Genomic DNA, 24,434 nt, shown 5'->3' with positions numbered 1-24,434 from the left:
TCACAAGGGGAAATCCAGGAGTCCAGGCGGCAAGTGAGAAGCCCTCCACATTTCTCTTAGAGAAGGAGAGGAGGCAGCATGGATCATGAGGTCTGTATAAAACAGACAACCTCTATCTAATTTCCTATAGACTAGGTCTGTGAGTCTAAGCACTGTGAAAATCCCCCCCCCCCCAACACACACAAAAATAGCTCTTTAGTGAGGGAGATTCAGAATCCACTATTTCATCAACAAGCCCAGCAGCAAGCTAGGAAGGGCAGCAAATTGAAAATAAAATAGCTTTGTGTTACAGCAGCAAAGATACAAATTTACCCATTTATCACTGCTTTTAGCAATGCAAGGTGTCTCGCAGAGCCACTTTGCTGTAGATCTCATGTGAAGAGCAACTCTGGGGCAGAGCGGTGGCTCTGTGGCTCAGGATCTGTGGCTGGAAGGTTGCCGGTTCAAATCCCACAACCGGCAGAGGAATCCTACTCCGCTGGGCCCCTGAGCAAGGCCCTTCACCCCAACTGCTCCAGGGGTGCTGTACAATGGCAGACCCTGCGCTCTGACCCCCAGCTTCTCTCCCTGTCTGTGTGTCTCATGGAGAGCAAGCTGGGGTCTGCGAAAAGACAAATTCCCAATGCAAGAAATTGTAAAGGGTTCATAAAGTGATGTAAAGCACAAAGAGGGCTAAGGAACTTGCTGATGGTGATGCACAACAAATTGCTGGCAGTGAGTGCCAGGGCTTGAACCAGGAACCTCCTGGAAACAAGCCCTTTAGTTTAATCACCTGGCCACTTGTCTGGGAAAGCCCTTCAAACAAAGACTACAGGTAACTTGCAACACACTTTTCTTCCAACAGTGACATGGTTAATCCAACTTGATTTCCAGGTTTAAATATCCATAATTACAAAGCCCTAGAATACCAGACATAATTAAGTCTCAATCTAGAACCATTCACATGAACGCGGTTCAGATGTTCCTTACTCTTTACAGCTGCAGCGTTTGGAGAGTGAAGCCTAAGTTATAGGTAATGAGTTTTGAAACGAGCTTTACTAAGGAGGTAGCAGGAGAAAGAACGTCACACAGCCACAGAGGCAGTTCAGATGACAATGGGGTGAGATGAGCTGGTGCAAGCTAAACTGTGTATCATTGAGACTGTGCCAGGTCACAAGCCCACTGTGACTGGGCTGTCCCAAGCCAAGGCGCACAACTGGCTCTCTCGGGGACACAGCGACCCCCTGTGGCCACCAGTGCACTTGCAGATCCACTGTGCTGTTGGGGGTGGAAAGCACCTTTGGTCCAATCTATCCTGAAACTCTGGGAGAGGTCTGTGTTGCCTGTCGGGGGTAAATTGACCAGTGGTTCGAAGGTGGGCGGGGCAGAGTAGTCCAAACTTCCTCGTTCTCTCCTGTGTGTGGTTACGAGGTTAACAGCCGTGAACCACTGCATGGGAAACATCCTTCTGGCTATTCCAAACGGGATGGGCAGAACAAAGATAACGTTCAATTTAAAATGTATAGGAAAGAATTCCCTGGAACAAGCAAAACAGCCATGTTTTTGAAGCTCATACCCCGGTTTCCTTTCAAGAACCACCTGAAAGAGAACTTCTGCTAAATTAACTACAAGCCACTTAAAACAGGCTAGACAGGACAAATGGTCTAATAACAATTCTTAACTGGGGTTCTCAAAGTAATAAACTCCAATGGTTTAGTATCATTACAAATCTTTATCTGTTCCAGAGTGCATCCCCAGGGTGAAGTGGCAGCCTCATATTGAATGCCGACAGATCGGGGAGCTGTCTGCTTTCCTCAGAGCCTGAGCACAAAAGCCAGCTCAAAGCTACTGTCTAGTGTGTCAAGACATCCCCAGAATCCCTGGGAGGTCAAACCCTCCATCAGCCTGTGTGTGAAAAGATAAAAGCTTCACAGCTCTCAGTTATTCCAAACATGTTTTACAGAACTCATACTGTCCTGTTTTGTTATTGAGATATGGTCAGAGATACATTTCTCAGTTGGAAGTTCAATTTCCAATATGTTACAAACATTATTAACACAAAGTACCTGCAAATTTTAATGCAGGGAATACCTTCACTACATTGCACTACTGTAAATTGCTTCTGCTTCTGTAAGTGCAGAACAGTTTTTATCAGCTGTTTTACAGTCAGTCTTGGTTTTAGAGTCCCTTCTGTTGTTTTTGTTGTTGTTGTTGTTGCAGTTGGGCTCTTAATTAGTTGAACCTTTTTTTATAACCTTTAATTGAAGAAAGTAATCGATTTTTAAATTGTCCTTCTACTCTATAGCCACGTCTTCTGAGTATGTCATTTCCCAGAAACATAGTGACTATAATATTGTCAGAATGTATACATTTTCCTCTGCTGCATCTTTCCGAACAGCTCTCTGTGTTTAGCCTTTCATCGGTTAATGATGTGCAGACACGGATGTCAATGACTCTGTCAAACACACACACTTCTCAGTGCTGCAGGGGCTCATGGGTTATTGAAAAGACAAACCTTGCGGAGAGCTGGACCCCTGGCTGAGATTTCTACTACACAGAATGAGCTCGTTCGTGCTCATTTCTAACCCCGTGCTGCTATTTAAAAACTGAAACGGTTTCGGGGGAAAAAAAAAACATACAACCAACAATACAATTTCAGCGCTTGATGAATGAAACTAACAAAAGTTCAGTTGCGATGAACACCGCAAGACCCGGCGGCGCACGTCAGGACTAGACCCGGCGGCGCACGTCAGGACTGGAACCGGCAAACACAGCGGCACAGTGCTAATATCCAGGCAACGGTAGTAAATCATCTTTCAAAAAGCAAAAGGCAGGGCAATTAAGCGAAGGTGTATTCGGAGAGAAGGCGTGGACGCAGTGAGGAAGGGATAAATGGATTATTAATAACACAGTATCACTGCTATTACAGCCGTTGCAACCCCACCAACTCACTCTCGCGTAACGGCTCCAGCCGGCGCTGCAGCAAGTTCGAGCCTAGTTTGGGAGAAACGCGGTCCAGGCGCAGCGTCCCCCCAAAAAAGTGACAAACTGCACCAAGCCGTGCAACGGTCTTTCAAGGAGAAAGGCACCCTATGCAGCGTGCTTTCAGACACCGGCCTTAATAAAAAGCAACGAAAAAGGAAAAAAAAAAAAAAGCATCTTATCAATAAGAAGAAGAAGAACCATTACTAACCCTTTTGCTGTCTGAAGGACTGGATAGACCCGGAGTGGTGCACCATTGCGGCGTGTGTTCGGCACCTCAGTCTCCCTCCCCTTCTCAATACACCTTATATACCACTCCCAGCCTAACGGAGACAAGACTACCTATGTGCTACGACTGCGTCGGAGCTTCCCGTTGCCGACGCTTGACTGAAGCGATGCGCAGCCCCGGCACCTGCTGCAGCTCAGCCAGCTCCTCGGTCCGCGGGGGGTTGTCATGACAACGCGGAGTGAGGGAGGACCAGAATTACGCCAGGCCCTCACACGAACCGGAGTCACAAAAAAAAGTGAACTGGTCTTTTTTTTAATGTAAATATATACAGTATACACGCACACATGGAGTCTGGTGATCTTAAGATGAGCGACCTGTCATGTCGTATTTCATCCTCGACTGCAGAGCACACGCAGCTACAGCTCAACTGCCAAAGTGTAAAAACTGTCATTTGTGTATTCCTCTCTGCCCGTTTCACGTCTGAGTAAATCAGACAACGGTCTGTGAAAAGAACACGAAAGACGGTTTTACAGTACTTTTACCGAGCACTCTTTCATTTTCTTTAATTTCGGTTTAGTCCTGTTTGAAGACGAGCTCCAAAGAGAACATTTTTCAGCTTCAACTCGGCGTCGTTGGAAGGAGCTAAATTAGGCTCTCTCCCCACAAGCCTCTTCTTATCTTTCCAAGTTCTGGGAATTGCTTTGTAAAGTGTCTGTTGTCAGAATATCTTGAAAGGCTGTCTTGCATTCCCATTAATTTGTCATTTCTTTAGCGATATCAAAACTTCTTTTCTAATTCAACTGCCCTCAAACTGCAACCTAATTTTGCTTTTTTCTTTTACTTTATCCTACAGACCTCAAACATACATTTGTTAGGAATCTCTGCAACAAGATTATTAAAAAAAAATCACTACCTGAAGATAATAGAAACTTCCTCATTGGTATTGATATAGTGCATAAGCCCAAAAGAAATAACTGTAAATTGTATTTATCAAATATTTATCCAAACCCCCATTTTTTAACAAAATAATATTACACTTCAGTGAAGTTGCAATATATGTAAATTAAAAACATTACTTGCAAAGCACAGCACATTTTAAACATCATAATTCAAGCTCAAAAGAAAATGTATCATAAAAAGCAAAAGTAAAAACATTTTTATAAAAAAACATATACCTTGAAAGTAAAATGTGCCTTAAAGAACTTTAACCTATTAATAACTATCGTAAAATATTACTTTTTGAGGTAAAATAGTATTTAACAGTCAGAAATAAGTCTCCTATTGTATTCCATGCAGACTGTCTTCATTGGATTGAGTTCCACGTCCTAGCTTTTAATGCAGACGTATACAGCAGACTCTGAAGTGTCATGCCAATTTTAATTAATCAACGCGAGCTACAGGAAAACCAGTATTTTTGCATAAAATAATGCTGATTGCGTGTTATTGTGCCCTGTGATTGAGAAGGGGCAGGCTGATCGATATTTGATTTTGAGCCCACGTTAAAGTCTGGTTGGTAAACAGACCAAGTTGAGGATTTGCCAATTAGATTGTTCGCCTGCAGTTTAATCATGATCATCCCAAGGGTGAAGGCTTTAGCAGCAGATATGCCTTCGGCGTACAGAAGATTATTTTCACTGAACGTGGTCTTTCCAGTCCTGCCCTGCAGGGTAGTGGTCTGTTCAGTGTCAGTGTGCTGGCACACACTTTGATATGATCTCTAAGTGCAGTCGAAGACCTGCAGAGTTCTGCAGCTTGCAGGTTGCAGTGCTCACCGTCTTTGTGCTGTATTTGGTGTATCCAAAGGCTTTATAAAGCAGTAGCTACACTTAAAAGTTTAGCACTGTACATTTGCATGGTAATTATGAAGCTTTCCAATTTTGTTCTCAGGCTTTTACAGCAATTTTGCTTTTTGTGGTTCCAATCAGCTGGTATGACAGTTCACCACCCCTCTCCATGCTTCACCCCAGTTTCACTGTGATTTACTACAGTTTTCCATGTATTAACCTGTCTAGAAATTATTTGACACAGCAATGCCAAATTATGACATGCGTACTCTTAAATCTCAGAAACGTCCAATCTTTATCACGACACTTCTGCACCTGTAGGGTAAATATCAGCCTTCTGCTGTATCATCTGCATCATTCCCCATGTCATTTACAAGACCACTAGGCAGGATTCTGCTTATACGGGTTAAATGAGGAGGAAAACACCATCTGCAAAAGAGACTCAGAGTAACCATTAATTCAGCCATTTAGGAGGAGATTAGGTCACCCAGTCTCAGTCCATCAGAAAAGCGAACACTCTTTGTCAAGCTGAAAAATGACTTGCTGAGATTCAGGTTTTGAAGGCGCACTCACTAATGTGTGTCATTTTTAGCACACTCTGTACTTAGACTCAAACTTCTAAAGTGGAGGCCAAAAAGAACAGGAAAGGTTCTTAGACTGCTGAAAACTAAAAAAAAAAAAAACACTAAAAAAGAGTGCAGTGCTACTGCATAAGCAGTTAACAGGCTTCTTGCATTTCAGTCAGATGGGACTGTCGGCCGAAATGATCCATGTTACATCAAAGAGGAGAAGGAGCTACTCTCATCCTGGATCGCCTCAAGGGAGGACAGCTTAGAAATACAGCAAAAAAAAACAAAACAGGGTTACAGCATAGGAAATGCAGGAATCGTGTGATGCTAAAACACAGGGGTCCAACAAACTGGAACTTTGAAGGACCCAATTCACTGATATTGTCTAAAGGGAGTATCACAAGCAAACAAAGACTAAGGGGGAGGTCAAACCCTAATCTCACTCCCTTCTACTCACCTGCATATAAATATCATGCTCCTGTCTCCCCAGCATACGCATTTCATTTCCCACACCGCCCTCCACCTTTGCAACAGCTCCCCGGCTCATCCCTTGCAAAATAGGGGTGGGGGTAACCGATATACAGTACAGACAAGCCAGGGTGTCATTCCTTCAGCCACTTGAGTTACACTAAAGCCGGTTCAAACTACTAAAATATGTCAAATAACTGTACACATTAGTCAGAGGAATGTCATTAGCACACGAATGTGCTGACCACAGCCTTCAGTCATATTTTGTCTCTTTTAAAGCTGGTGATATTTATCTTCCATTAACTGTATACAAGTGTTAAATCAGTTGGCGTTGCTGGTGACAGTTCTCTTGTTACCCGTCACGGGCAGTAAGTCAGTAAGTCTGACCTGCTGTGCCTCAGCCAGCCCTGCTTGCCTGTGAAGTATCCTCCTCCTGGAGAAGGAGCCTGGGCCACAGAGATGAACCCTGCCTGTGGTGAAACAGTGCTCCGAAGGACGAGTCATCACGTCAGCACAAGTCTGAGACACTTTGAATTTCATCTGTAAGATTGTCTGGTAACCTGCGGACCTTTTACCACCCTCTGCTTCAGTTCTCCCCTCAACTCGCAATCTGATACACACCTGGTGAACATTTTTGTGGTAAATCCCTCTGAAACTTACAGTATTCATCCTTAAAAGTAAAAAAAAAAATCAATGCTTCCCCTCTCAGCATTATAGAACGCATTTATCACTCAAGAGTAAAACAACCTATGGGCCTGAACCTTTTGCCATTCTTTACTAAAATAAATTATTTTTATTTTTTTAAAATAAACACTATAGCTCTGAAATCCTGGACAGGATATGTTCTTTCCCAAAAGGGTCCCTGTTCTCTTAACAGCTTTGAGAATACCCAGGCCAGATGGTGAGACTTGGTATAAAAACAGTGCAGTGCGAGGTGACTTAATATATCTGCAACAAAGGGCACAAGGGGAAGAAAGGGGTGACTAGGGAAGAAATTAAATGAAACACATCGCAAGCCTGCTGCTAAAAAAATGAGTATCAGTGACTCAGTGCCGCCTTATTATTGTTGTCAGAGGTCTGATCACCCTTCAGCTCACAACTGGTGAAGGTAACAACCTGGATGGGAGACTCCTGGGAAAGCTGAGGTTGCTGCTGGAAGAGGTGTTAGTGGGGCCAGTAGGGGGCGCTCACCCTGTGGCCTATGTGGGTTCAAATGCCCCAGTATCGAAAAAGGCGCTGTTCTTCTGAGGCCCTGACTCTCTGTGGTCATTAAAAATCGCTGGGTGTTTCTCAGGAAGACTAGCGGTGTTACCTCGGTGTCCTGGCCAAATTTCCCCCTGGCCTTTACCAGTCATGGCCTCCTAATAACCCCCATCTCTGACCTGGCTTCATCACTCTGCTCTCCTCCCCACTGAGAGCTGGTGTGTGTGAGAGGACTGGAGCATCATCAGAGTACAGGTGGGGCTGCACACTGGTGGGGGTGGAGGGGATCCCCATTTCCTGTAAAGAGCTTTGAGTGGAGAGCCCAGAAAAGCACAATAAAACTATAAGTAATTATTGTAGTGGGCAAACAGTGTGGTTATCCAGCTTTCCCTCAACACTTTGGCCCCTACAGTATAAATAATAGCCCTCTGCATGAGTCTCGGCATCAGGCCCTGTATTGTATATGAGCCATTCTACCAGGTAATACTGTGTTTGAGTCTCCTCCATTTCATGCTTCATGTTTGCATGTCCTCTACATGTGTATCACCTGTTTGTTTCAACATGTTTCAAGGGTTCTGCTGTATATGCCTGATGCCTTTCTACTTTAGAATTAGTGGTTCTGGTGATAAAGAGTTGTGAAATGCTGAATTCTATAGGCAGTAAGATAAAGAAACTGGTGATAAAAACCTAGACTGATCAATCCATCTACTGAGAAAATGTAAAGGGTAGACATTTAATCCAGTGATTCACAGATACCAGTGAGTCAGATAATCCCTAGAACATTTACAAAAAATAATTAGAAACACTAAATCTTGTAAGCAGCTGGGCCTTTTCGTGGAGTCATGCTTTGGTTCCACAACTAAATCGAAAATTAAAAGCAAAACCAAAAAAGATTTTCCAATAAGAATACTTAAAATTGATTAAAACAAAACTTGAAATATATTTTGTTAGCACATTACAGTCTTGGATTGGCTATAGTATCACGTTAAAATTTTCATACTCCTGCTCTTTAAGAAAAAAGAAAAAAAATCCTCAAAGATTCTGCGAAACCTGAATTTCCTGCTCCTTAAACATTTATGGCACTAAAACACTTTGGAAACGTATGGTCAGGCATTCCTGCGACAGCAAAGCTAAAGTGAGGTATCTCATATTTCAGTTTGCTGAATGACCTATTTATATCTTCATAATTCATCCAGTTTTTATATTAAACACAGTAGGGGGGGGCAGTGGGGAAAAAACTTAAATATTTATTGACCTGAAAGCACAGACATGTCAAAATTACACTAAACAAAGCATTTCGATGCCTTTCAGATCACAAGGTCGAAAAAAAAGAAATCAGTTACCGTGCCCTTTTCATAAAAGGGCTTTAAAGCCCTTTTTTTTAGTTGTTTGATCGTTTGGAGCGATCTTGACTAAAGCTTCCTTTCATCGATCAATAACACAGGGCGATAATTACCCATAAGCTACTGCAGACCTTACTCTAATAATGAATACATGAAAAGTTCATCATATTCAGATGCTGGGCTGAGATGTACTGAAATGGTGAACCCACTGCTGACCCACTAAGAGCTTGTTCAAAACCACTGAGACCCCATGGATGTTGTGATCCAGTATCTCTATGCCCAGGAGAGAGATTAATACATTTTTATTGCTTCTTAAAAATTGGTTGATGTACTGTAGTGCACGGAAGGAAAACAATAAGGGGAAGAAATGCCTGTCACATCAAAATGATTGAACTACAGAGCTTTGGACAGCAGGTGTTGGCAGATGGGAAGTCTTTAATCAATAGATGTGAGTCAAACGATGGGCCTGATCACACAACAATTCTGCGCCACAAGCAGATCTGCTGCAGCTGAAACGAATGCCGGTGGGTTCCCCCCCCCACCCAAGGGACTTCTGTTGTCACGATCCGCACACCCTTTTGAAAATCCTGCCTCTTTAACAAAGCTCTGTATCTAGGGAGTGGTTCTGGGGGGATCCGTGCTTTACTAAAAAAAAAAAACAACATTTGTTAATCAATTTTGGAAAGAAATGCGAATTCCGGGAAAGAGCCCAGGGAAGAAAAAAATAACCTCACAGTTGCAAAAACAGGAGTTGTTCCCCTGTATGCTAATTCGGAGACATGAAAACACGCGCCTGCTGTTGAGCGAAAGACAGTTTCAGGCTAAATTACATCAGCGTGTTACAAGAATGCGGTCCGGGACAGCTGTCAGTGAAACTGCTATTTTACAAGGGCACTGCTTCCAGCTCTGATCTAAATTCAAGACTCAAATTCAAATCAAGATTTAGACTGGAAGAGGTCACCAATCTGAAATTCGGGTTTTCCTTTTCCTTTTGTGTTTTTTTTTTATTTGAAATCCCAAGTCTAAAAAGGCTCTCGGTCTGCTGTATCCACCCTTCCGTGGGGAAGGTTTTTAATTTTAAATGCTGGTTCATGCGATATTTATAGGATTCTCTTAATGCACAGCTGGGGCGAGTATGCTCTGTGATAAAACATGCCATGCTGTCTTTCGCATGCTGTCATTCTGCCTCACACTGGGATTACCATCAAAACACCATGTATGCCCAAATAGGTCTAATCTACTGCACATGTGGCGCAGTCTCATAAAGCCCCCGAAGCCCACTGGCCTTTGGATGAACAGTTAGATGGGCTGCATGGCCTTTTCTCATTGTAACCTTTCTTATGCTCTTATTGTTTCAGGATACCTGCACTTAAAGCTCTCAGGCTGAAAACATCCATTCAGTAACTGGACACTAGAAAACTGCGGATGCTGTGTGGCGCAGTGTCACAGCCTCGCTCTCTCCTAAGAGATGAAAGTGGAACCTGCAACAGTTCATTACATCCACGGCACAACTTTAGTATTATAATGGCAGTGAAGCGCAGAGCTACAGTACATAAACTTGATCGTGGTTTGCCAGAGTTTGTAGGAAAATGTATTGGTAGTGCTGGATGATAGAAAGGTCACAGCCCATCAAGTGATTCCCATAATTGTGGGAATCTGTTTTCCAGTGTGTGTTATTGGAAGATAGTTCAGGTGGGGAGCTGCGTCAGCGTGCGTAGGCTGCAAAGGAACAAGTAATAGGTTTATTCCCTGCTGAAAAGAGAAGAAAGAAAACACAACGTTTCGGCCGTGGAGCCCTCTTCAGGTGTCAGGCTCCACGGCCGAAACGTTGCGTTTTCTTTCTTCTCTTTTCAGCACGGAATAAACCTCTTACTTGGTCCTTATTGGAAGATAGCTTTGTTCAACGCGACATTACAGGTTTCAGCCTTTATCGATCTACTGCGAGATGTAGGACTCGTTTAAATTTTCCCCACAAACTCTCCTGTCGTCAGCTCTCCTCACCTAACATTTTCTTGCACAAGTGTCTTGTAGTCTTGCAACAAGTCTCCTTATTTAGCAGTTTTGGATTCTTAGGATCCAAATCCATATTTTCCCCAAGTTCCAAGAATGGTGATCCCATCTAATAATAATAATAATAATTGCTTACACTTATATAGCGCTTTTCTGGACACTCCACTCAAAGCGCTTTACAGGTAATGGGGATCCCCTCCACCCCCACCAGTGTGCAGCCCCACCTGTATGATGCGACAGCAGCCATAGTGCGCCAGAACGCTCACCACACATCAGCTCTCAGTGGGGAGGAGAGCAGAGTAATGAAGCCAATTCATAGATGGGGATTATTAGGAGGCCATGATTGGTAAGGGCCAATGGGAGATTTGGCCAGGACACCGGGGTTACACCCCTACTCTTTTCGAGAAGCACCCTGCGATTTTTAATGACCACAGAGAGTCAGGACCTCGGTTTTACGTCTCATCCGAAGGACGGCGCCTGTTTACAGTACAGTGTCCCCATCACCATACTGGGGCATTAAGACCCACATGGACAGCAGGGTGAGCGCCCCCTGCTGGCCCCACTAACACCTCTTCCAGCAGCAACCTTAGTTTTTCCCAGGAGGTCTCCCATCTAGTCAATGAAGGATGAACAGATAAGAGAAATGCCCGGGAAGTGAGATTATAATATAATTTTCTTGTTTTTGTATGTTTTTGCAAACTATGCAGTCTAGTGGCTTGAAGTAGGGTTTGGGCTCAAATATATATAAAGATGCTGCCTGTCCCTGGTCAGTAAGATAAGGGGCATGTATTTGGTAAGCTGGCTGTACACCCAGAATATGAAAAGAACTAACTGTTGTCTAGTCTGCAACTTAGATATAATTAAGTGGCAGGTGTTGCTGTTTTAGCATTTGTTTAGAATATGTCATAGTAACTCTTTTTGTTTGAAGGTATAGAGGACCATCTTCAGCTACTTATTTTTTAAGTCTGGTGGTTGCAAGCCGGACTTCCATATGCATATGAAATAAAGGGACTTCTGCTTCACAGACACCTGAACTTTGTCATTTGTTTGACACTACACCAACAAGTGTCCATACTACTCCAATTTCTTCATTTGCATCCTAAGCAAAGCATTGCTCTGTTGTCTGTAAGTCCAACACACACACTTTGTGTGACACACAGAAGCAGCACAGGTTAAGATAAAGAGTTGAGGAGCAACAGTGAAAAACAGGGTGTCTGCTCCTGGTCCGGCCCCTCTCATCCTCCCAGTCACTGACATACAAAGCCAAAAGGAGTGTCTGACAATCTGTTAGCAGACATTTTAAGCAAATTATGACCTAAGCACAACAACAGCATGGCAGCTCCAATTTCCATTACATTTTGGCAAGTGCAAACACCAGCCCATTACAGTGTCTTACGTTTCATGTGATTATAATCAGCGAAATCAGCGGATGCAATATTTTCACACAACTCCCCTACAGTTAAAGCACATTCCCCAGACTGCGTGACGACTCCACCACAGCTTTCAGACACCGGAAAGGGAGCAAACCTCCCTCTCCCTGCTTGTTAAAAAAACACAGCGCTGTCATTATAACTCGCCTGGTGAAAGACAACGATCGGGGAAAAAAGCAAAATGGTAATATTTTCTTCTCAGCAGTGTTTCGCTTTTGCTCCTCAACACCCAACAAACTAAAAATAGTGTATTTTTTTGGTCAAATTTATTTTGCTTTCTAAAATTAAATATGCCTATGTGAATAAACATTCTTCATTTGGAATCCAGAGACTGAAATACAGCATATTTGCACGTTAATCAACTATATATATATATTATTTAAAAAAATTCTCACTGCAATTTCACCATATAGTGTTAAATTATATCTCTGAGACGACTGCAGTATTTATAACTTCCAACATGAAATGATAATAGAAACATCGACTTAGTAAAATGGGTTTCTATGTTAAATATATAGTATGCAAAACACTGGATTTGATTTGCTTAATATACTGAATTTCTATATTAACTATGATATTGCTATATTAAGCACTGTATATATTTAATACAGAGCTACATGGCATTCATGCAAAATGGTGAATTTCTACATTAACTATATATTTTGTATAACTATATAAAAATGTCCAGGGGAGAGAGTTTATTGTTCACGGTAAACAGTACATCTAACACTCTTAGAACAAGTGACATGGGACAGGAGGGTATTTCCATTTCCTCATCACGTATGGTAATGCTGATTGAGGACAAACTCCTTTTAAATGTAAATATAAATGTATACAAACTGTCAGAATTTCTAGGTACATTAGCACAGCTCACCTACACAAAAAGGTGAACCCTGGTACCCATCTCAGTGGGTGTCGTCTACTTTGAGAAATCTTGAGAGGAAAGAAAAGATCTAACACCTCCCAAACACCATCCAAATCAGCAATGTGTAGAATTAACCTGCAAGATCATATAACAGGCGGATACATCATGAATACAGATTTAAAACATCCACCCATTTTCAAACAGCTCCATCCATTTCAGGGTAGGAAGGGAACTGGAGTCTATCCCAGCAAAGCAGTAGGTACAAGGTGGGACACACCCTGGACAAGACACCAAAAAATCAAACCGCAAAACCCTTTTTTAGTCAACAGCAGTGGCAGAGATAGATGCAATAGAAAACTAATTATTAGCAAGTCATATTGCTAGTGGTGCATAAACGTGGAAACTAATACATGCCTCTCCTCTATCTTTCTTCCCCAATTGCAATGTGTTTTGCAAATACTTTTGAGGACTTTCTTAGAATACTTGGGTGCTGCAGTACAAAACATATCTTTAGTAACAAATCTATGCAAAGAATGCCTTAGATTTTATACTTTCTTCTGTGCATCTCTTATCATTACTGATACATATCGCTTTGCAGCTTAACACTAGTTTTATATCAGACTTTAATTAATAGCTCAAAAGCCCTTCAGAAATTTCCATCAAAGCACACAAAAAGCCCAGCTGTAAAGGTAATCCATGGATTTAAAAAACTAGCTGTGTCAGGCTCGCTCTTGTTTGTTTATTTTCAAAGAACACACAGGGATTGCATTAATCCAACCATTCTTTCTCTGAAGTCATAACTGATCCCCTCCTCCCACCCCCATCCCAGTTCTCTCTAAACAAACGAGATGCTCTGGTCTCCAGGGCCCTGTATCGCTTTTCCATCGGAGTCTGAAGCAACTGGCGTGTTCCTTCTGCACGTCAATCGATCGAAGCGAAGGTCAGGCCGGGACAGCTTCCTGGGCAGATTGTTTTGGGTTGGCAAATGCTTTCTCAGCATCAACAAACAAACAATAAAGCCAAAAAAAGAGAGAAACTGGCAACAGTGCTTTCACTCAGATGCACCTCAAAAACGGCATGGGACCTCCTTCGCAAAACTGCCTCGAGTTCAGATATTCAGACTGTCGGCGTACTGCACCGAGATGCTCAGTCATGCTGCATGTCACACGTATGATCAAACACGATGGGGGAAAAAAAGTGCTGGGTTTACTGCATTGGCGGAATAGCGCTGAAACTCATTGTTTGGAATTTGAAGAATACGCGTCGTTTGCATTTTCCGAAGAATCTTTCGCGCAGTGTGCTGCGCGCGTGAATGGGACAGCTCTAAAGTGAGAATCGAAAAGCAAGGAGGTGCTGCTGGCAGGCAGGGAGGGAGGGAGGTGGTCTCGAAAGGACGAGACTGCTTTGCCAAGTGCTGAAAACAAATCGGATTAATTAGGGGCACCTTCCGCTATCATCAGGTAAAGCCACTGAGCACGTATAAAGGTAGGTTTAAGAATTGGCAATGGGTTGATTTCTTACAGTTCAGTAAGAACACAAAGCCATGAAAACCCTGGTCACAACTGTGGGAGTGTGGAAGAAAGCTACCCACCCTTATTGTCGAAACCAATACCCAGGTTTCTTTCGAGAAAGACCTAGATTGGATCCTAGGATCAATTCCCTACTGTACAAGCTGCCAAATGGCCTCCTGTAAGCAATTATTATTATTATTATTATTATTATTATTATGGTCCCAGTTCTAATGTTCTAAAACCCTGTAGATCCAAACTCCATGGCCAGGATTGTCCAGCCCTGGTCTACAGCCAGGATCCCTAATCTCCAACTCTTTTTAGACAAAACAAATCCTTTTTGTTTCGGGACTCGTAGTTATAAATGGACAGCCAAGCTCCCGCACCGCGCTGGGGAGCAACGAGGTTTCCCCTGGGCGACGTTTTTTCAAAAGATCTTGAAGAGAAATCCCAGCCGTCTTTTGTGCCCAGGACGGCAAGGCCACTCTCCCAGCCTGCCAAGACAGAGAGCCGGCCAAGAGCTCTTGTGTGACCTGGCCCAATCTGAGTCGCCAAACACCTGGATTGTTTTGCTCTTGCAAGGTCAGCTACTGTGACATCAACTCAAGATCCTACGAGCTCGGCGGGGTCAAGCCAAGGGAGTCTGCCAGGGCTACAGAGCCAGTTCACTCCAGGATTGTTAATGCTGATGTATGGGGTATGCGTAGAGCACAGCACCTCCATCTCACCCCTTATGGCTGCAAATGATGTATGGATTAATAAAACACAATGCAGTGATGCTCGTGGCCTTATAACCTTGTCACGGGCGCCTCCAGGCTCTCCACAGAGTAATCAAAGTCTGTAATTAGCGGTGTCCTAGCTGTCTTGGGAGAGGTTATATGTCAGGCCTTTAGGGCGCTGGAAATGAAAACAATAGGAGGTGTGAGAGAGTGTGAAGTGCTGGAATCAATTTTGCAAAGAGACTTCTGCTCTCTGTCCAAGGGCTTATCTGGGATTCACTGGGGATCCTGTAAGGGACTGAGTGGTCAAGGGTGTGAGAGAATCAGGTAAAGGCCAATGGTCTGAGAGAATTAAAAACACACTTACAGCATAATGGGGTCTGTAGGAGAATGCAATGCCGCAAGAAGAAAAAACAAGGTCTTATTTTATAAAGCATTTCTCGCTACTTATTACTGCCAAGCAAGTGCAATTCCGAATGGCAGATTCACTTCCACTCACCACAGCCATTTCCTGCTTGTCCCTAGACACTGCAGCTTTCACAGTTCGAGTAAAGCCCAGCGCACAGCCCAGCTCTTTGCTGCCAGGCAGTTCTGCTGAATGGGCAGGAGCTGTGCTCACAGTCCCATTATCTGCCAGGTGTGGGATTCTGATATGGCCAGATAACCATCTTAGGAGTTTGCAATGTAAGGATATTTATTCTTTAAATGACCTTTAATTACCCAGTTCCAAATCCCCCCAAGAAGAGTTTATCTCCTAGCTATCCTCCGATCTGACACAAATCTCCTGAGCCAGGCTTCGCAATCCTTGAGAGAGCTCCGAAATCTCCTTTCAGCTGAAACAGCTTCTACAAAAAGCAGGGGAAATGATCTGGCGGACTAAAAACACAAATTTCAAGAGACAATTATCGAGAACAACATTTCAGCTGGCTACCAGCTCAGGACCATCTCCATTCATTTCGTACTCCTGCCATTTAACTGTACCATTCCATATCTATTGTGGAATGTACTGTCACAGCTTTTGTGTGATCGGATGAAAGCAACAATTGAAATTGCTACTGTTGTTTGTTTTGGTTTGGTTTCAAGGGGTCTGTGTGGATGGTGTGCTTTTCTCTATTCTGTCAGTACCATCTGCTCCCTCGCTGCCTGTGGCTCCTCTCATCTTCCCACTTTCAGAATATTTATAGCACACTGGCGCAAAACTGGTGGTTACCCCAGCCCCTCCCCAGATATCCTGCGAGGTGGGTCCCGGTCGATGATGAGCACCATGTTTTCAGAAGTAGGTCAGCTGCACCAATTAATAAAAGATTAGCTGAGCTAAAAAGGTGAACTCCTTTTATTTCCACTTTTTTTTTTCTTCTAGAGAAAATCCTGTAACAGAATATAGGTCAGATGATGCTCTTGCGGCAGACTTCAGAGTTTTTATGGAGTCAAACACTGGCCTCTAGTGGTACGATTAAACTACTGCACCCAGGCAGCATAACACACCAAACCTTGCAACAGTTTTTATAAAATATTGTTTTACTTTTAACCTTAAAATTTTAAGTTAAAACAGAATTGAATTTTTTGCACAATGTTTAGTTATGTCACAAAGCCAAGATTACAGAAACGGCACGAAAAAACCAAACAATTCAGTGTTTTGTGAAAAAGCATGTTAAAGGAGAACTCCTAGCGGCTGTAGTACAGCGGACACATTGGTGCATTTTTTTCCCCCATTATGCAAGACGATGGAAAAAAGGTTTGAGGGGGATTCAACTGGGGAAAACAGACAGGAGGAAACTGGGGATGGAAGATGGATTTCTGGCAAAGCAAGAAAAAGTAGACGTGGCTAAATGCGGGGGTCTGTCCTACTGTGTAGGACTGCTGTGCCCCAGTGACACAGTAGTACTGCATCTGTAGAGTCTCATTGTCCCCAGACTGGCAAAGGCTGCACATTGGAAACAGCAAGACCTGTCTTGTCTTGACACTATATTACATTGCCATGACCTCCCCTCAGTGGAGTATGAGACGTCTGCTTACACACCTTCCTCGCTAGCGACAAATTTAAAACAACACCTCGCACATCTCTGCAAAGGTCAGACCAAGCTATTAAAACCGGTGCGACAAGTATTTTGCATTACATCGGCAGCTTCTTAATAGCAATAACAACAACACGATCATCTGCCGTTTATTTCACTTACAGAGCGGGTTGTTCTTGTTAAATCATTTCTAGTTTCCATTGCGAAAGCAATTTCACTACTAGAAAGTCCACATTCATTTCATTTCCAGTAATCACTTCACTGCAATTCAGTTCCAGTTATCACTGCTGGAGAAATCACTGCACTTCCAGTTTCTAGTAAAATATCAGCTCTGCCTGGTCCTAAATACTTCAATAGCCTTATAGTATATGTGAGCGAGAGGGAGAGAGAGAGAGAGAAAGATGTATTCAGAATGCAATTAAATGTTCTTTTGCATGAAAACATTTTTTTTTACCAAGTATAACCATAACATATAGTTGATACTAGAATCTCAGGACAGTACCCTATGCCATTTTTCCCCATCAGCATTGAAAAAATCATCATATTTAATTTTTCTTTAGTTTTAAAAGTTATGCCCCTGCAGAGCCTACAAATTCCTAGTATGGTCTGAAGTCTGAGTCAGCCCCCCACAGGCTGTTTCTCCCCTAACCCAGAGACATCAACACAACACCCCCTTCTGACACACTCCTGAGCACAAAGTCATGGAAACGCATGTGCAAAACCAGCAGCAAATATGCTGCAGAAAGCCCATCCAAGAAATATGCATAGCCCGAGGCCACCTGAGACCACAGGCCGGAGAAGAGACGGTTCTGATAGGACACAACTATGTTCATGTAGGACACAAGTGGAAACAACATGGATCCACATTTAAAACCAAAAACAGGAGGAACATCTTTACCAAGAGGATTGTGGGAGTGTGGAACAAGCTGCCCAGTCATATTGATGAAGGTGGTGGCTTCATTCAAGAAACATCTAGATGACATCCAATTAGCTGCCAACTACCGGATGGGCCGATGGGCTGAATGCCCTCTCTTGTGAGTGACTGTTCTTCAATAATGATTGTTTCACAATCCCCAACTCAGTTCATATTCGGAACAGGTCATTTTGACAGAATCGGCTGATTTTTGGTGGGTAAATCATTCGGTTCTGAAGTAAGAGAAGATGCCAGTGCTCTGTGGGCAGCAATGGCAGCGAGGAGGCAGACATGGACATGGCAGCCTGGTGCAATCCAGGTACCACAGATTTACTTTCTCAGCATCTAACCTGCTAACACTTTGTGCAATATCGTGTGCGGTATTATCAGGTGACAGGGCTAGGAACTTTAAGGGCAGCACTGTGAGGTCAGTGGTAGTGGCATTGGTTCTGGATTGTAACTGAAGGTTGTGGGCTCAATTTCCCGGTGAGACACTGCTGTTATCCACCTGAGTGAGGTACAGTACTTCAGCCAGTAGTGCTTGGGTGGAGTGGTAGCACTGTGGCTAAGGATCTGCGCCTGTGGCTGGAAGGTTGCTGGTTCAAATCCCGCGGCCTGCAGAGGAATCCTACTCTGTTGGGACCCTGAGCAAGGCCCTTAACCCCAGCTGCTCCAGGGGTGCTGTATAAATGGCTGACCCCACACTCTGACCCCAAGCTTCTCTCTCCCCATCTGTGTGCCTGTGTGTCTCATGGAGAGCAAGCTGGGGTATGCGAAAAGACAAATTCCTAATGTATGATATTGTATATAGTCAATAAAGTGATCTCATCTTATCTTCAGTGACATACCCAGATGTACCATTTACAGTAAGTGCAAATGGACATTGCCTTGGATAAAATTGACAACCAAACAAAATTTAACAAATGTAACCAAAGGGAGAAAAGCGTGATTCCTATAGGGAGACCCTTGGATGTTTTCTAGTTTCCAGAATTCACAAGGTTTTCCCTGTATCCTTCAGGTATGATCAACTCCTCACCTGGAAAAAGAATAATATTGATCCAATTCATGTTGAACTACTGTAGACCAGTTTATTCCTTCTCTCCAGCCTTCAGCCATTAATGTTTCAAAGAAACAAGGAAAACCCTCTGGATCCCACAGTTTGCAGCTGATAGTCTGGTGCTCTGGTGCTGGTACACTTGATGTCCTCTCTTCCCCTCAGTTTCGGAATTGATCACCCTTCTTTCAAAGGGCACAAATTTTCTTGAAATCTTAAACTGCAAATGGATTAATTACAAGCCTGCATTTTCTCCAGAACTTCACAAATATTCGAAATTGATTCAAATTAAAATACATTATTTGGAATGTGTTTTGCATCCAAAATGTTTTTGCATAACTAAAGGGTACAGTATCATTTAATGAGCAAACGGAAATGAGATTTGGTACACAAGCAAACGATCATTCCATTCCATTAATTAGCTCTGAAATGATGATAAATCAAAATGAATAACTGCTTCCAAAAATCTCTTTGTAAGGCTACTTCAGATAAATGAGTTAAAGAATCTTATATATACATGTACATTCAGAGCAGTACTTTCACATCATGGATAATTTATCATGGACATGCATATTTTATAAGGCAATTAAAAAACAGGCTTTAGAAATGCAATTACAGCAATATAAGAAACTCAGAATACACAAGCCTGGGTAAGACGTGGAAAATTACAAGCTATTGGCAGATTGCAACTTGGTGCGTATAACGCATGAGAACAAACAATCGTTTCTGCAACTCCAGTGAAACTTTCACGGCTGGCGTTAGTGTCCCAGGCTGCGACAAAAGGCTTAACTGAGGGGAGAATCTAATTCTGCTGCCACATTTGTAGACCTCTATGCTAAATACAGTATATTAGAAGTCAAACCATGAAGCACAATGAAAGGCCAGAGTCACTCTGGATTCCTGACTGCAGCGTGTTAGGGGTCAAAAGCAATCACAGTATACTGTATACCTTCCTACAAAACAGTGGCTCTAAAAGAGGAAGCTTTAAACTTCATTCCAGCCATGTTGTACTGTATATACAACATATAAAGTGCAAATTATCAGGCCTTAACTTTAAAACCACAAAATTATATATAAATTATGAAATATATGATAGGGCAAAACAGAAACCGTATCATGGGTAGCAAATCTTAGCTTGATAAATTTAAGGGTTTCACAGTAATGGCTGATGCTTCCCCATTCACGCCTCAGCTATAGTCAGGAATCTGGGAGTCATACTGTACTTGATGATCTCCTGTCTTTCGAGCCACACGGGAAAAATCTGATGAGGACATCTTTCTTTCACCTTAGAAATGTCTAGATGCTGAGTGCCTGATTCATGCATGTACTGTATAACATCAAGGCTTGATTTCTCCAACTCAATTCTCTATGGGCTCCCTAACTCTTCTTGGCAACTGGCAATGTGTTCAAACCTCTGCAGCTAGACACCTGACTCACACCAGACTCTGGTAACATACAGTACAGGTATCACCCCTACACTTAAGTCTCTACATCGGTTGCCTGTAAAGTCACATATTCAATATAAGATCCAGTTACTGACTTTCAAGGGTCTAAACATCATATATCTCTGAACTTTTCCACTCCCCAACAAACTCAAAAATACATTTTTTGTCTTTTTCTTTATTCATAATGTACAGTGTCCGTCGGTTTGGAAAGGCGCTTTATAAATAAAAGTTATTATTATAAACCTGGTACATTTCTAGAACTGGACACACTTAAAGTTTTGGAAGGATCGATGGCTGAGGTGACTGTACAGTTACCTCTTGAGCGCCCCCTTCTGGCAATGTATCTCAATAACAATTGTGTTCCAAAGGACAATTATTAATTAATGATTCATGCTTGCAAAAGAGGTCTTATTCTAAGCAAAGGAATGAGAATGCACATAGCACATTTACAGTTGATATCGAGACACAATACACAGTATAACTTACCAAGTTGTCTAAAAAACATGCACTGCTGAAATCTCAAAGTTGAAAATGCTGAATTAATAAGTTGTCTAAAAAACGTTTACATGCTGTAATTAATTTAATCAATTTATTTTTAAACAATATTAAGTTCAAATCTCATCCAGGTGGTGCTGCACACTGGTGGTGTTTGAGGGGATCCCCATTACCTGTAAAGCGCTTCGAGTGGAGTGTCCAGAAACAGCGCTATATAAGTGTAAGGAATTATTATTATTGAATATTATTATTAAATGAGTACAAAAGCTGTGCTGACCATCTTTCACCACAAGAGGGTAGCATAAAACATACAGTAATAACTTACTGGAAACTTGTCTGCCCTTTCTGGATGGCTCACAGAACGTTTGCCTTCCTGTCTGTGGGAGAGCATGTAAACTTCCAAATATTGCACAAGAAAAAAAAAGCAAATGTTCAAATTCTCTACAGAAGCTTTCTCTATTCCTGGGCCTCAAGGGTGCAGAGCAACATGCTTTCTCTGAAAGATCGAGAGCTTCAGACTTCTGGAAGACGGATGTATATCAGTCAGATGTATATTCTACGCTGTGGTGTGCTGGGGCAGCAGCATCATGACAAAAGATGCAAATAGGCTCAATAAACTCACCAAGGAGGCTGGCACTGTGCTGGGGATGAGCCTTGACCCCATGGAGGTGGTGGCTGAGAGGAGAATGCTGACCAAGCTCACAGCCATCATGAACAACGCCTCTCATCCGCTTCATGGGACTGTTACTGGGCAGCGGAGCACATTTAGCAACAGACTGCTCCAGCTACGGTGTTCAAGGGAACGTTTCCGCAGGTCTTTCCTCCCGGCGGCTGTCAGGGTGTATGACGCTGCCCTAGGCTAGGACTGTTAGCCCTTCATTTGCTCCTCTATGGACAGCATGTTTACTCCATTGTACTTTTTGGACAATCAGTCTGTATAAACCTATGCACATTTTGCACATATTTTATTGTTTCTACAGTGACTATGATCAGCACATTTTGCACACACCTATGTATTTATTTATTTTGTTTGTCTTTTGTTTTATAACTATTCTGATGTCTGTTTTGCTTGTCTTGGGCTGGACTGTTGTAACACATCAATTTCCCTACGGGATTAATAAAGTATTATCTATCTATGTATCGATGCGATGAAGCCCTTCTCAGTGCATAATCAAGACAACAGCAGAGCCCAAGGACTAAAACTGGGCACCTCCTAACCTGGAGAGGCTCTTGAAACGTCACCCCGAAAACTCAGTGTCACAATTTCATTAGCAATAGGAAAATGCAGCTGCAGGCTTAAGCAGGGCAGGGCAGAGGCTGCAGGGCCTGCCGGAGCCTACCGGAGTAGAGTGTGTCCATATCCGGAGCTCTGGGGTTGGTGGCAAGAGAAGACGCCCACGAGGCAGAGTGGTGCAAGGCAGATGGCCTCAACAGCGGCTGGCAGCTGTCCTCGAGGAGCTCCGGCAGGGAAGGCGTTGAGTTCATCCGGTGCGAGGCGCAGGAGGTGGACAGCCCTGCAGCGAACGACAGAGTTAAGGGTGGCGTTACTTCCCATGAGCACGGCAAGACGGACAACTGTCTCCGTCTGCGTAGAACCCCCCCCCGACTCCAGGCTCCAGAGGGAACGTGCGAGGCGTGACAACACAGTGGGCCGCACAGAAAGGGGGAAAACACATTTAATCATCTCTGTGTGTGAATAAAGTCTAACAGTTGGGTTTTATAGAGAAAGTTCCAGGAGGACACTGCACAGAAGCAAAACATTTTGAATCTAGTTGCACTCATTTTTCTTGCCTTCCGTATGCTCAATTAAGCCACAGAGTTACTTGCGTTTATTTTTTTCCATGAGGATTTTGCAATTTACTACAATTACCAGCTGTGCGTGCTGATAAATGCTAAAAAAATTCAACAAAGGAGTTCTGCCAAATAAACAGTGCAGCCAGCCACTGATGAAGTTAAGTGTTATAAACAGCTAGTTCTACAGTCCTACCATCTTAGGAGACTCGTAATTGCTTTAAAAGTCCATTACGTGCAATGAATGACTGAGGAGATGACAGGAGCTTTTCAGCATTCATTGTTCCCAGTGTCATAATTTTACTTTTCAGGCTCTCAGCAGAGTAATGGTATAGCTTAAGTGTCCAGAGACTTCAGCAAAAACGCAAGCCGATGCTCCGATACATACAGTATAAGCTCTTAAGTTCTTTAAATATTAAAATTGAATTGCTGGCTACTAGTGAACTATGGAGATGTATGCACAAAGTCTTGGTCTAATGAGCAATATGTGGATTTCCTAAAAAAACACACTCAAAGAAATAAGATTTGGCCTGCAGCTCTGAACTGAGTTGTTTCCCTTATCTAATGAAGCTAAAAGGTCATATAATGTGGGAGGAGGCTTTACGAGGGCTGTCAGAAATGAAAAGCAATTCATAAATAAAACATCCAAGGGACTAGGTATCACTAATTTATTTGTGAACATGTCAGCTCTGCTCATCCAGGACATCCAGGTTTGTCTGATGGGGCCTTCATTACTTTTAAGCATCGACTGGCATTCTTTTATACTACAGCCTCTTCTCTGAAGAGACTCATAACTCCTACTTCCTGTACCGTACCTGTTGAAATTTCTATTTCCAAACCTGCAGGAACATTTTCGCCTGTGAGGCACGTCTCCGTTTCTCCGTTAACCATAAATAACTCAGAAAGAGCCTGCCCTTTTCACTCTGCTCAGGTTTCAAGCCTCATGCATTTTTTAGCGGCTTTGAAAATTCTGTGTCCTCTGCAATACGCAAAGGATTAAAGAGCAGAAAGCCATATCTTTGCTCCTTAGAACATTTCAAAATAATAAAGGCAAATGAAACAAGGACCCAGGATAATTTTTGCGTTGGTTTTCCACGAGGTTTGGTACACTAAGTGTTTGTGTGCAACTCTTTCCTGTCAGTAAGCTTTGCCGAGTGATATTCTGATCATGGATATTAAGGTATGCTAGATAACTGGATGAAAGCCTGGTCCCAGAATGAACCAGAAGACTCCCTGATGTGCCTTTAAACTCATTGTGGACCGAATGATTCACAAGTTTTTCAGCCAAGTTGCAGTTGGCTGTAGAATATAAGGACTGACCAACAGCACAGACATCCAGTGCTGTATTCCACTTTAAACATGCCTAATTTTTCACTCTGACTCCCACGCTTGACCAATTTACTGTGCCAGGGTATCCCATCACCTGCCAGAAACAACCCAAAAAAATCCAACAGCAATGCCCGCTTTTCAAACCTCAAATTTCACCAGTCAGGACCTCATCCTAGTTTGCAAAGGTCAAGCAAGAGGAGTGCATATGACTCTCCATCAGTTGGGATGCAGATCCGTCACAGTGCTGGTGACTACTGGTACAGCTGAGCAGGCTGGAGAAGATCTTTGTTTGAGGATATAGCC

The 24,434-nt window shown here is 42.9% G+C and overlaps 1 protein-coding gene across 4 annotated transcripts in view; it reads right to left on the bottom strand.

Moving 5' to 3' along the window:
* Positions 1-24,434, bottom strand: part of ano3 (anoctamin 3) — a 111,428-nt gene that overhangs the window by 74,211 nt on the left and 12,783 nt on the right. For 3 of the 4 annotated variants that reach the window (XM_069181812.1, XM_069181814.1, XM_069181813.1), the window contains exon 2: positions 22,352-22,525. In XM_069181812.1, coding sequence (XP_069037913.1) covers positions 22,352-22,525 — 174 coding nt within the window. Of the gene's footprint in view, positions 1-3,172; positions 3,531-22,351; positions 22,526-24,434 lie in introns of those variants that run through there. The other variant, XM_069181815.1, reaches the window with a different exon arrangement.

Source organism: Lepisosteus oculatus, chromosome 21 (assembly GCF_040954835.1).
Source record: "Lepisosteus oculatus isolate fLepOcu1 chromosome 21, fLepOcu1.hap2, whole genome shotgun sequence".
In the NCBI taxonomy this organism is placed as follows: domain Eukaryota; kingdom Metazoa; phylum Chordata; class Actinopteri; order Semionotiformes; family Lepisosteidae; genus Lepisosteus; species Lepisosteus oculatus.
This window is presented reverse-complemented; position numbering and strand designations above follow the sequence as displayed.